Source organism: Anas platyrhynchos, chromosome 3, assembly GCF_047663525.1.
Source record: "Anas platyrhynchos isolate ZD024472 breed Pekin duck chromosome 3, IASCAAS_PekinDuck_T2T, whole genome shotgun sequence".
NCBI classification, from domain to species: Eukaryota; Metazoa; Chordata; class Aves; order Anseriformes; family Anatidae; genus Anas; species Anas platyrhynchos.
In genome coordinates, this window is record NC_092589.1 from 27,314,069 (window position 1) to 27,326,479 (window position 12,411).

A 12,411-nucleotide genomic window follows, 5' to 3' on the forward strand; every position below is an offset into this window, starting at 1 on the left:
CATTCAAGCTACATTTGTGTTGAGTATGGAAAAATCAAGAAGCGTCCAGGATAAAGAGTAATAACAACAAGTTACTACAAAAATACTAGACTGTACTTCGCAGTTTAGTAGACACTGTGAAAAGGTGTTTTTCACGAAACAAACAAAAAACCAACAACGCAAGTATGCTATCATATACACTCAGAAAAAATTAAATATGCCCTGGTAGTAGAGCTAAATGGTTGAATTCAAGTAACAGCCTACCGAATCACAGAATGGTTTGGGTTGGAAGGGACACTAAAGATCATCTAATTCCATTCCCCCTGCCAGGAGCAGGGACACCTCCCACCAGATGAAGTTGCCCAAAGCCCCATGCAGCCTGGCCTTGAGTACTTCAAGGGATGGGGCATCCACAGCTTCTCAGGACAGCTTGTTCAAGGTCATCACCACCCAAAATTACCAGCCTCAGCTACAAAGGGGAATGTGCCAGACATGAACGCAGTATTTCTGCCTCTGCAATTGTTCTTGAAGAACTGGAAGCTCCAAGGTTTGAATTTGCTTCAAGCTACTCACATCAAGTTTCTCCTCTATGAGTAAAAATCCTGTTTTTTATCAGCAAGTTCGTTGCTAAATATTTTAACATAGGTCAGAAACACAGAGTAGTTCTACATTCATCTAGCACTAGAACAAAAATATGTATGGGCATTCATGCATCAAAAGTATGTTGAAAATAATATTGAAAGGCTCATGTACAGTTGCAAAATCTTGAGCTTCAGAATTAAACTGTGCAAAACCTCCTACAATTTACCTATGACAGGAAAGTCTACAAATATCAGATAGTTTGACGTAATACATTCTGTTGAGTGCACGATGAAGCCATGCAAATATGATCTAAAACCAGGAATCACCTTGTGATTTTTTTATGCCTCTCCTATATAAGTTACCCTTTGCCTTTTTGTTTTGAGGCATTAGTATCATACCATGCAGAAGTGTCAGAACTTCAAATTAGGGAAGACAGTAGCAAAAGGAAAATAAGTTTCAGCAACACATCAGATAGTGATATTGTGTCATACAGACAAGCACTTTTAAGGCAGTACATCAATCGTTTAAAAAAAAGCAAACAACTTTGAATCATCAAATACTTTGGACATCATTAAGACACAGTGCAGAAGCTGATTTATAAAGACAGATTCTCCTTCCTCAGTCATACTGCTTTTTTTTTTTTTCCTCCTTTGGCTACATGCCATTTTTACTCTTGGCTGCACATTTTGAGTTTCAGTCTGTGCAGAGGTGCAGGGTGGTCTTTATCCCAACAGCAACAATCTCAGAAGCAGGGGAAGTGGGTTCAAGTGTACTCAGATGGTAGGCTTTATGTATTTCCTGGATGAAAGCACTCAACATTGTGCAAAAAAATGAGTACTGTCACTGAGCTTTGTCATGCTTTTGAATTAAAGCAACTCTCACAATGCTACGCTGTGCTTTACAGTTCCTTACTAAATACACACATTTTAGCATGCCTACAAGGTCAGGAGTTATGTACTTCAAGACCCAAACCACAGTGCAAGAACAGAAGTGTGGAAGGATAAAGAACCTTCTGCTAAATACAGAACTGGCTCAGTACAGAAACATTTAAGAGTTCAAAACTGGAGTTAGTCTTTATGGACTCTCACTGGCTATACTCTGAATGTAGGCATCTAGATCTCAGTGAATTGCAGATACGTTCATCTCATCCTTCACTTTTCTCCTGTAATGCTGCAAAGAATTTACATTACCAACAGCTCCATGTTTTATGATACATGACTACTGCGTATGCAAAACAAAGTCAATCTGTTATCAAACCATCGCAAAAGGCAACTTCTAAAGATAGCATCAGCTTTGGGCTGAGAATTGCTTGGGGTAGACAAACAAAACCTGAAACAGGATACTGAACAAGAAAAGTGATAATAAGATACAGACTTCAGCACAAACTTGATGCAATTCAGAACCTGAGAGACTTGAGAAAGAACAAAGTCCTCGGTGAGACAATTTTTTCTACAGAGAAGTCAAATGATCATACAACCTCCAATTTCCCAATTATATTCCCAGTCCAACTTTCAAGAACTGTAGAATTTTACCTCCTAATACACACTGGAAACCATCCCCACGATAACCTGCCTTACACTGGCAGCTGAAGGACCCAGGAGTGTTGTAGCAGAAAGCATCAGGATGACAGCGGCCCTGTTGACATTCATCCGTATCTGTAAAATAAAAGATCAGTCTTAGATAAACACACCTCATGATGAAAGGTAGCTTACAAGTCAGAGTGAGGAATTAAAGTGCAAATCTGGCTTATTAGTTTCAGGCTTCTATTTTAGGACATAAAACTAGAATTACAGACCTTTGGAAGAATACAGAAATGCAAAGAGGAAAAAAGCATGCATGTATTTTAAATTCTGCCTTCCAGGAAATCCCTCTACCATGCTACTCTGATGGGGAATTGGCACTGTTAATTCACACAGTATTAAATACGTTTCTTTCTCCATGTTTCTTAAGGAAAAGATTAAAAAACAAAGCAAAAGAGGTAGGATTTGGCCAGCAAGGTTTCCAATATGTTTTTAGGTAAGGCTGCTCTCCCACTACACTCCAATTGACATGAAGCATGGAATAACATTTTCGCAGACTCTGAATTCTGAGCACTATGTGATTCCCTCTTAGTAACATAAACCAATACAGTTCAAACAACTCCAGCAGATGAGGATCTCATCTCCTAACTGCAGCTTCCGCAAAAATTGTGGCTACCTCATCTCAGACTACCCGTAGTACAAATATTGAAGAGTGAATTCAAAAAGTGCAGGGAGAAAAGAACAAGAGCTTTCAGTGCTTGCCTGCAGGACTCAAGCTACAAACTTTCCTATTGTAAATCAGAAGTAACTATAGGAGATAGCAGTGACCAGCCAAGTTGTGCAATGAAGTGCAAGAAAACACAACAAATGGTGCTACCCACCCTCACAGGCACGCCCGTCTCCAGAGAAGCCAGGGAGGCACGCGCAGATGTAGGCAGAGCCACCCGTGTACACACACTGAGCACGCTGAGGAATGTCGCAACCATGCGTGCCTGTCTGACAGTGGTTTACGGCATATTCAACAGCTGCAGGTTAGACGTACAAGAGAGTGAAAGTTTGAATTTTCCTCCACAAGGCTGAAGCTTGTAATACGTTTGCAGAGAGAGAAGAACAGCTGTGAAAGCACAGAGGATAGAAAGGAGACAAGGAAACTGAGTTTTGCTTTGGGGGCTGTTGTTGTTTTCCCCCCAAGACCTTCCCTTTTGCTGATGTTAAACCTTATTAATGTTTCATAAGTGACATAGTGTCTTCTAGCACCTCATAAATGCTTGTTAATGGGGAGCAGGGGAGAAAGGCTACCACAGCCATAGATCCTAATATCCATACCAGTTTTGTTTATAAACAGAAGTCCTCGCTGAAGAAATGTAAGGAATCTCACAAAGGCACCTCACATGTTAGCTGAGTAGCCAGTTCACTGCGCTGGGAATTATTAGATATCCTGCAACACTAACCTAGCACTGACCCAGGGCTGTCATCACTTGGCTACGGATAGGAGCCGTGACTCATTTAATAAGAGATAAACACATCTGTCAACTATTGGAGAGATTTTGACCAACTGGGGCAGCTGGGGCCAGTCCTGCAGCTTTCCACAGCTTTCTCAACGTTGGCAGCCGTGACTGTGAAGGCACTACAACACTTCTTATCAAAATATACTCCAGGTAAGGCAGAGTTTCAGCGGCTCTCTCTTATGTCTAAGAAGAGGAAAAGAAACCATGGTATTTAAAAAAATAAAGAGGCAAAATACTACAAAAATGTTGTATACATTTATATATGTGAAGTACACAAGTTTGCAGCGTGCACATCTAGGAACAGACTTCCAGCTGCTGTAACAGAGTTCACCAAGGCTTTCTTTATGCAGTTCTTCCTAGGAACTTACAGGGGACCAACACCACACTCCACAGTGCTCCTTTCATCGCAGTACACAGATGGAAACTACCACAGTACCGGCAGGGAAAAAAAAAACTAAAATATGCCATCATAGTCAGATCTGAAAACAGGCATTTTCTTCGTTTCTCTGGAGGAGATGACACCACTGTTAGAATAATTTCTATCTGTTCTGCTTGATGAAGTAATCTCTTAAGCATTTAAAATGCTTAATTTTAAAGTTTTAGAGCTAGAATTTCTAGGGAGTCCCTAAGTCCTCCTATTCCTCGGTGGGAAAATAGGGCAGGATTCACTTACAACTCTCCTTAAGCTGTTCAGTGAGTTACACAGCTGGTATGAAAAAGCTGCTATTCCAGAAAAGCCGAGGCAGAGTGGGTAGCCCAGAGTAAGCCACACAACCACAGAGAGGGTAGCTGTTGCCTTTTCTGAGGTTCAGGCTGTCCACAGGCGGTAAACCCATAGACAGGGGAACAAGATTACCATGGCATTTATTTTCACTCTGTTGGGAAACAACAGATCATCCTCCCCCCCTCAATCTTATGGGTGCCAAGTTTCTTTTCAATTGAAGGAAGGGATCACACTGAAGTCCTTCAAGCTGGGTAAGGAGCCACTTGGCACTTGTTACAAGTGTGACACATCAGCTTCATGGAAAAGTGGTAGAGTGAAATCAGCAAGGCCATGGCTGGAGGAAGGAACATTCAATTTCAGGTCAAGGTGCCTATAGGGTATCAGTGATTATAATGGAAAGAATATAAAGCTGCGCTTCCATATCTGACCACACTCATTCCTGTGTCATGGAAAATTACTTTTTTCCACATGTTCTGCAGGAAAAGGATATGCTCCATGTACACTGAGTGGGCTTGAATGGTAATTCCCACTGGACAAATAAATGGGGCTTGTGACTGGCTGGATGGCTGCACTCAAAGAGTTATGGTCAATAGCTCCACATGCAAGTGGAGATCAGTAATGAGCAGTGTTGTTCCTCAGGGGTTGGTTTGGGGACTTGCACTGTTTAATTTCTTGGTCAGTGACATGGGTCAGTGGGATAGAGTACACCCTCACCAAGTTTTCCAATTACACCAAGCTGCGTGGTGCAGTCAGCATGCTGGAGGGAAGGGACTGGACAGGCTTGAGAGTGTGCCTGTGAGAACCTCACAGAGTTCAACACAGCCAAGCACAAGGTCCTGCAGCTGGACCCAGGCAATCCCAAGCAAAAATACAGGCTTGGCAGAGAATGGATTGAGAGCAGCCCTGACAAGAAGGACCTGGGGGTGTTGGTTGATGAGAACCTTGACATGAGCCAGCAACGTGCGCTTGCAGCCCTGAAAGCCAACCGTATCCTGGGCTGCATCAAAAGTAGCATGGCCAGCAGGTCGAGGGAAGCGATTCTCTCCCTCCGCTCTGCTCTCAAGACCCTACATGGAGCCCTGCATTCAGCTCTGGGGCCCCAGCACAAGGAGGACATGGAAGCATTAGAACAAGTCCAGAGGAGATCAAGAAGAACAAAGGACTGGAGCAGCTGAAGCAATGAAGACAGGCTGAGGGAGTTGGGGATGTTCAGCCTGGAGAAGAGAAGTACCTAAAGAGTACCTGCAGGAAAACTGGGGAGGAACTCTGTTAGGGAATGTAGTGACAGGACAAGGGGTAATGGTTTTAAACTAAAAAAGGATAGATTTAGATTAGATAATAAGAAGAAATTCTTTTCTATGAGGGTCATGAGGCACTGGAACAAGTTGCCTAGAGAAGTTTGGATCAGCACAACCAATGATAAGAGAACATGCAGTTTTTCTTTAAGATGCAATGGTTTGTCCCTTGACATCAGGTACGGAGACCAAAAAAGACAAAAAATATTATTGTCAATTAGCTTTAACAAAGAAACAAAACTTCAAATCCAAAAAAGCAAAAGGTGCAAGACAACAGAAAATAATTTACAGCCACGGTGAGAAAAAGCAGTACCTCATTTTGAGAGTGAGACACTGACAAAGACAAATTAGTAACTGCTCACTTCAATTTTTGTTCTTTTACAAATTGGAATTTTAGTTCTATGTGAAATCTACAACTAAGTCACAGTACAAAAAAGACAGAAGCATTCCATAAATTTTCCATTTGGAAACATTTTGATTGGGGAATTTTTATGAGACAGAAAGAAAATACTTCAGGCACCTTCTTCAGTTACCTAATGGATTGTAGTTACTAACTGCAGAACAAACCCCTAAATTCAATCCATGTTAGAAGCCAGCATGTATCCTAGAAGGTGCATTCTGTTTCTGTGAGACAAATCACAGCCTGAAAGCCAGTGTTTTAATCAGTGTTTTTAAGAAATCTGAAACTCACCAACACACGTCTGCCCATCTGCTGCAAACTGGTATCCATCTACACACTCACATCGGTACGTTCCTGGCTGGTTATTGCAAACTGCATTGCTGCCACATAGAGCTGGTTGCTCTGAACATTCATCAACATCTAGAATATTATAAGGATTCACATTATTACAAATACGCATTTAATACTGATACCAAAAAAAAAAGCAAACTGTGCAACTGTTAAATAATAGCAGGCTTGAGTATTTAATCCACATCTTGGATAGACCACACCTCTTAGAAGGTACTGGTAACCTGAAAATCATTTTCAGGTAACTGTGGCCTCAGCTAAACTGCACAAAAACAAAACCTGAAGAGATTCTATAGTGGAGTAATAAGAGGAAAGCCTGGAAATCACAGAAGGAGGAAAAACTGCAAAAGAAAACACAGGCTACAAGGTGACCAGCAGCAGTGATGGCTACTTGGCAAGCAGAACTTTAGGAAAGACCCCTCCTGTAGTTATCCATATACTAAAACCTAATGCATTAAAAAGAACTTGCTTAAAGACAGAAAATGGCAAATAAACAATTGATATGCACTATTAAGTTAAAATATGGAGTAAACTAAAACCGGGGATATAACCTTTACACTTGATCTAAAACGTGGTTTTGACCTTATATACAGTAACTGGTTTATATGCCAGAAGCTTTCAATTAACTTCAAAAGCTCACTGTTTACTTATATTAATATACATACACATAAAAGAGGTAAAGATCACAAGTTCAGAAGCTAAAGTGACCTAATATTTTACTGAACTGAACAGCGTAAGTCACCAACTGGAGTTTAGTTCAACTTAAGAGCATGTCTGGAAAAAATCATTTTTTTAAAGTAAGCAGGAGGCCTCTCTGAAGTTTCTACTATGACCTGGGGCAAGCAAAATAGATTGAAATATGGAAAAGAAGGAAACTTCATACTGCAAAGCAATCTAACTGTCAACCTAACAACACGTTTCATTGACAAGAAGATAATCAAGTAAAGACATGGAGCTTTCAACTTTTTCAGCAGCTCTTACAAAGCATCTCAGAAACCCATCAAATGTTACAAAGAGAAGATCTTAGGAAGCAGAAACACTGCACACAGTAGCAAGACAAAATCTTCACTAGAGAGCAAAGACAAAGATAATGCATCTTTAAGCATTTCATTCCTGAATCCTAAGGACTTGGACAGAAGGAATTTTCAAAGCATATCTTAAAAAAAAGATTATTTCAATGGGCTCCATGTACCTGTGCTCTGTATGTATGTTACACATGCAATTCCTCATTGCCCTCAAGAACTTTTAACTTAGCTGACTCATTTTAACCAGACTTTGTAGAACAGTACATTTCTCACAGCTAAGTTCCCACAAGTTTTATGAAAAGAGTAACTACACAAGATGCTTTGTAAGCTAACAAAACATACCCAGGTTTGATTCTCCAAAACAGTCAATTAATCTATCATTTAATTACACAGACTTAATCAGATCGGTCAGTTACCCCAGCATCCCTCTAACCAATTGCTCCCCAAACCAGCCTCTTAGGTTGGTTCATCCTGACCCCTCAAACCAAGGGTCTATAAGTTCCAAGCTAACCAAATTCTATGTTAGCTGTCATTTTGAAATGAAAATATTCTGTTACCATAACAAACGTTTCCATCTCCACGGAAGCCAATGGAACATTCACAGACGAAACGATTTCCAGTTCCTGGACGACATATTGCATTGGTGTCACAATTATGGGTACCCGTGTAGCAGGGATTCCGGTTAATATCAGCAGAACCATCTGACAAGAAAGATCACATTCAGACATAAGAACACTACTCAAATAATAAGACTCACGTAAGGCCCAGGAGGAGTTTCCTCTTAGCATACATTAAATAAGAAAAAAGCATGTTTTGCACTAGGAAGAAGGAGACTTGCAGGAGACACGCAGGACATGAAATCTCAAATGACAGTAACACCTGTATTCCTTGTAACTTCTGCAAAGGACTGTTGAGTCTTTTTTTTTTTAATGCTTCTTCCAGCCACTAGCCTAGACCCAAAGTGTGATTAACAGCTTGTTTTGTTCACTTAAGTTAGTAGAACTTAATTTTTGGAACAAACAAAAGTGAGATACTTGTTTCTGTACTTATCTGGCATGCATTTTCAAATTTACAGAATTACAGAATTTCTAGGTTGGAAGAGACCTCAAGATCATCGAGTCCAACCTCTAACCTAACACTAACAGTCCCCACTAAACCATATCCCTAAGCTCTACATCTAAACGTCTTTTGAAGACTTCCAGGGATGGTGACTCCACCACCTCCCTGGGCAGCCCGTTCCAGTGCCTCACAACCCTTTCAGTAAAGAAATTCTTCCTAACATCTAACCTAAAACTCCCCTGGCGTAACTTTAGCCCATTCCCCCTTGTCCTGTCACCAGGCACATGGGAGAACAGGCCAACCCCCACCTCTCTACAGCCTCCTTTAATGTACTTATACAGAGCAATAAGGTCACCCCTGAGCCTCCTCTTCTCTAGGCTGAACAAGCCCAGCTCCTTCAGCCGCTCCTCATAGGACTTGCTCTCCAGGCCCCTCACCAGCTTCGTCGCCCTTCTTTGGACCCGCTCAAGCACCTCGATGTCCTTCTTGTAGCGAGGGGCCCAAAACTGAACACAGTACTCGAGGTGCGGCCTCACCAGAGCCGAGTACAGGGGGACGATCACCTCCCTAGCCCTGCTGGTCACAGTAAAAAAAAAATTTCTTTTTTTTTTTCCTGGTATTAGCACATACAAACTTGGACTGTTCTAAAAGGTACATTTCATAGGCTTTCTACCTTATAACGAACGTGCCTTGTTTCAAGATAAACTATGGCAACTTTTTTTTAATGGTAGATCTTACTCCTCTCTTTTAGCCTTTACCCTGACAATATAAAAATTCCTACGCATTAGCTAAGGAAAAATGACACATCCCATGTATCTAAGCAGCAATAGATTCAAGCTAGTATTTTGAGAGTATTTCAAGGAATTAGACACACACTCCACTCAATTTCAAAACCAGGTAATTACTTAAATAGCATTCCCCGAGTAAAAACACAAACTTTCAACAGTCCCATTTCTATTCTTAATTGATGGGCCCAGATCTGGAGACTAACGCAACTAATTTAATTCATTAATGCCCAACTAATGCAGGCTAAAGTAACATAAAAGCATGCTTTTAATTACTCACAATAGAGGGAAAAAAGATTTCTAATTTGTACATACCACTGATTGGACCAATGGAATTACTCATAGCGTATCGCAGAATTTGCTCATCTCTGTTATACAGGACAAATACACTGTCCACTGAGAGCTGCTGAGTAGCAGAAGTAGCATGTAAGGACTCATCATGAATGCATTCGTCAAAGGAGATGGTCTGTCGCCACTGATAGGCACCCGTGTATGTGGAAGCAACCCCATCCCTTTCTGGCTCCGTCACTGTGTACTCTCTGGTGGATGAGGAAGTGATCACTGCAGAATGGCAACAAGAACATTGATCAGAACAGAAAACACAAATGCTCTGCCCAAATAGCATCTGGACATATTCCCATACAAAGGAATAGGTACTTGATGAGGTTTGTTCTGTTCTCAGTGCAGCATTCAGGGACAAGACATATAATTTTTCTTGATGTAATTAAAAATACAACTTAATTTTGTGGGCTGCCAGGTAATGAAAAGAAAAATTAACTCTGTGTCGTGGTTTCTAAAGAAACTCAAAAGTTTCTTTAGATGAACCTGCATAATGGATTTATAAGCCAAGAAGAGCCTCATCACCAGCACCACACTACATCCACTTTAAGTTCATTGACATCTACTGGTCTTAGATTTTGACAGTCCTGAAGATGACATGTCTGAGAGCCCTTGTACACTCCACAGCAGTTTCCCATGTTGTGAAAAATTCTGACCATTATTCTTTAAAGCAGATCTAGGCTTGCAGATCCTTCCACCTACAGAAAGTTCCTTTGAATTCCACTAGTCTTCAAACAGACAGCACTATATCAATCCATTTACAACAGTTGGCAAAAGCTGGGTTTCTGCTGTTTAAATAATGGTCCATCAGATATGCCATAGGACAGCAGAAGGACAGCTATTTGGTTGCTGGTAAATTAAACCCAGCCTGAAGGATGCCTCCTCCCAGGCAAAGCAGCAAGAGGGGCTCTGCACTGGATTCCAATGCCAGGCACCAGCAGACACAGTGCAGCAATGATTTAACTACACTACTTTCAGCTATCTCTAGCAATCAAAGTGTGCAAGTACCATCGGAGCAAAGTGCTGTCTCTCTAATATCCAGATGCACTTGGGAAGCAGTATGTGGTACCTAAACCCCTTTACTGCTCTTTTGAGTCTGGGTTGTCTGGCCACAACCTCACTTTGTTTTTGCTGGGTTGAGACATCCATAATAAAGAAAGGATTATCCCAATGTAAATGGTGAAATGAATGGATCTCTTACCAAATCTCAGAGTCTTACAGAAGGATGTAAGAGAAGTACTGAAGAGACTATGGAGAAAACTGCTAAGGGAATTAAGAGCCTCCTAACTTCCTGGTCAGTTGTTTAAATTCAGCTCAAATAATACTGACCAATGCTTGTTACTAACAGAAGGCATGGTCATTGAAGTGTAGCTTAACTGATACATACTGGTAAATTACTGGTTTGCATGGTCTCATTAGACAAGAACAAAGCCCATTTAATGACAACATTACTACAAATCGGTCTACTAATAGGTATACCAGTTTGGCTCCTACTGGAGAGCTGTGGACCCTACAAAAAGCTTTGCAATTGGTATGACTGTCATTGGCAGTATAAAAGTAAGAACAATAAAAAACAGAACATCAGTGCAAACAACAGTTGAAAGTTAAATTCATTTTTTTTCCAATAAAAATATGAAAAATATTTGCATTGTCGCACTCAAAATCCACCTTCTTTTGGGACCCACTCCTAAGAGGTAAAAAGCAACTTTCTGTAAATAAAGGTCATAAGCACACCCTTCAAGAAGGTAATAAAATCATGTTTTCCAGATTGTCTTACTCTCCACAATGAGAAATGTGCACTTACATATTTCCTTCTTAGGAAAACTTACCAGAACTAGAAGTGTGATAGAGTTCAGTGTATGGTTCAATATGAACTGATGCACCAGAGGGGATCTCAGGTATTCTGCCCTCCATTTCTGTGCTGATAGTAAGGTGACCATGCTCATCAATTCCACTGAATTTCTGCTTTATAACCAGCTTCTCATTATTGCCAAGAAAAGTAACTTCTGTTTGCCGTGTAAACTCACCACCTATAGAAACAGTATCAGTCAGGCCACTTTGCACTGGTTTCGGAAGGCTTCCATTTGCCATAACCTCTTGTACCAGATAATAAAAATAACTATTTTCTGCAAGCAAGCTTTGATGTGGCACAATTAACGTTTTGGGTCCCTACAGAAATAACTTCCAGAAGTATATTGATACCTGAAACTTTCACTTCTTAAACACAGAACATGCTAAACTGCAAGTAATCCCAATGAAGCATTAAAAAAACAAAACAAAAAAAAAAACAGGAGAATGAAAATCAACCAAATAACCAAACACATGTTCAGACAAAGCTAAAAATATTCTGTCTTATCCTATCAGTTAAAGTAGTATAAGAGTTGTACATTTTAGAGAATATATCCATTAGGAACACAGTCAGTTCAAAATAAAATCCCACACATCTGTTCCTAAATCAAAACCAAGTAAAACGTATGTTGTAAATTATGGAACAAACTTCAAGTACACAATATCAAAAAAAAAAAAATCCCCAAATAATAAGTTAAGTTCATAGTGCAGGGCTGTAAAGGATAAAATTTAAAAAAGAAACACATGCTCTTCGAGAACAGATTGGACCTACAGCTTGAATTCATGTGCACAAACAAGTAGATAAGGCCTTGGACACTTATGAAAAGCTGTAATTGTAAGCTGTGGTTTCCTTCAAGTTAGCAAAACCATTTGCCTCTCATGTAGCATTTGCTTCCATTACGAAATTCAGACCTTCACTAGGTCAGATTTTCATTGCGTTTTGCTTCATTGGCACAATCAAGCAATTAATATTAGACTTCACATACATGTAGGGGCAGG

The 12,411-nt window shown here is 40.4% G+C and overlaps 1 protein-coding gene across 2 annotated transcripts in view; it reads right to left on the reverse strand.

Moving 5' to 3' along the window:
* Positions 1-12,411, reverse strand: part of NID1 (nidogen 1) — a 43,033-nt gene that overhangs the window by 20,520 nt on the left and 10,102 nt on the right. The window contains exons 7-12 of one of the 2 annotated variants that reach the window (XM_027453765.3): positions 11,394-11,594; positions 9,541-9,786; positions 7,939-8,082; positions 6,300-6,428; positions 2,963-3,106; positions 2,094-2,216 (exon numbers count right to left, since the gene is read on the reverse strand). In XM_027453765.3, coding sequence (XP_027309566.2) covers positions 2,094-2,216; positions 2,963-3,106; positions 6,300-6,428; positions 7,939-8,082; positions 9,541-9,786; positions 11,394-11,594 — 987 coding nt within the window. The remainder of the gene's footprint in view (positions 1-2,093; positions 2,217-2,962; positions 3,107-6,299; positions 6,429-7,938; positions 8,083-9,540; positions 9,787-11,393; positions 11,595-12,411) is intronic. The other variant, XM_027453766.3, reaches the window with a different exon arrangement.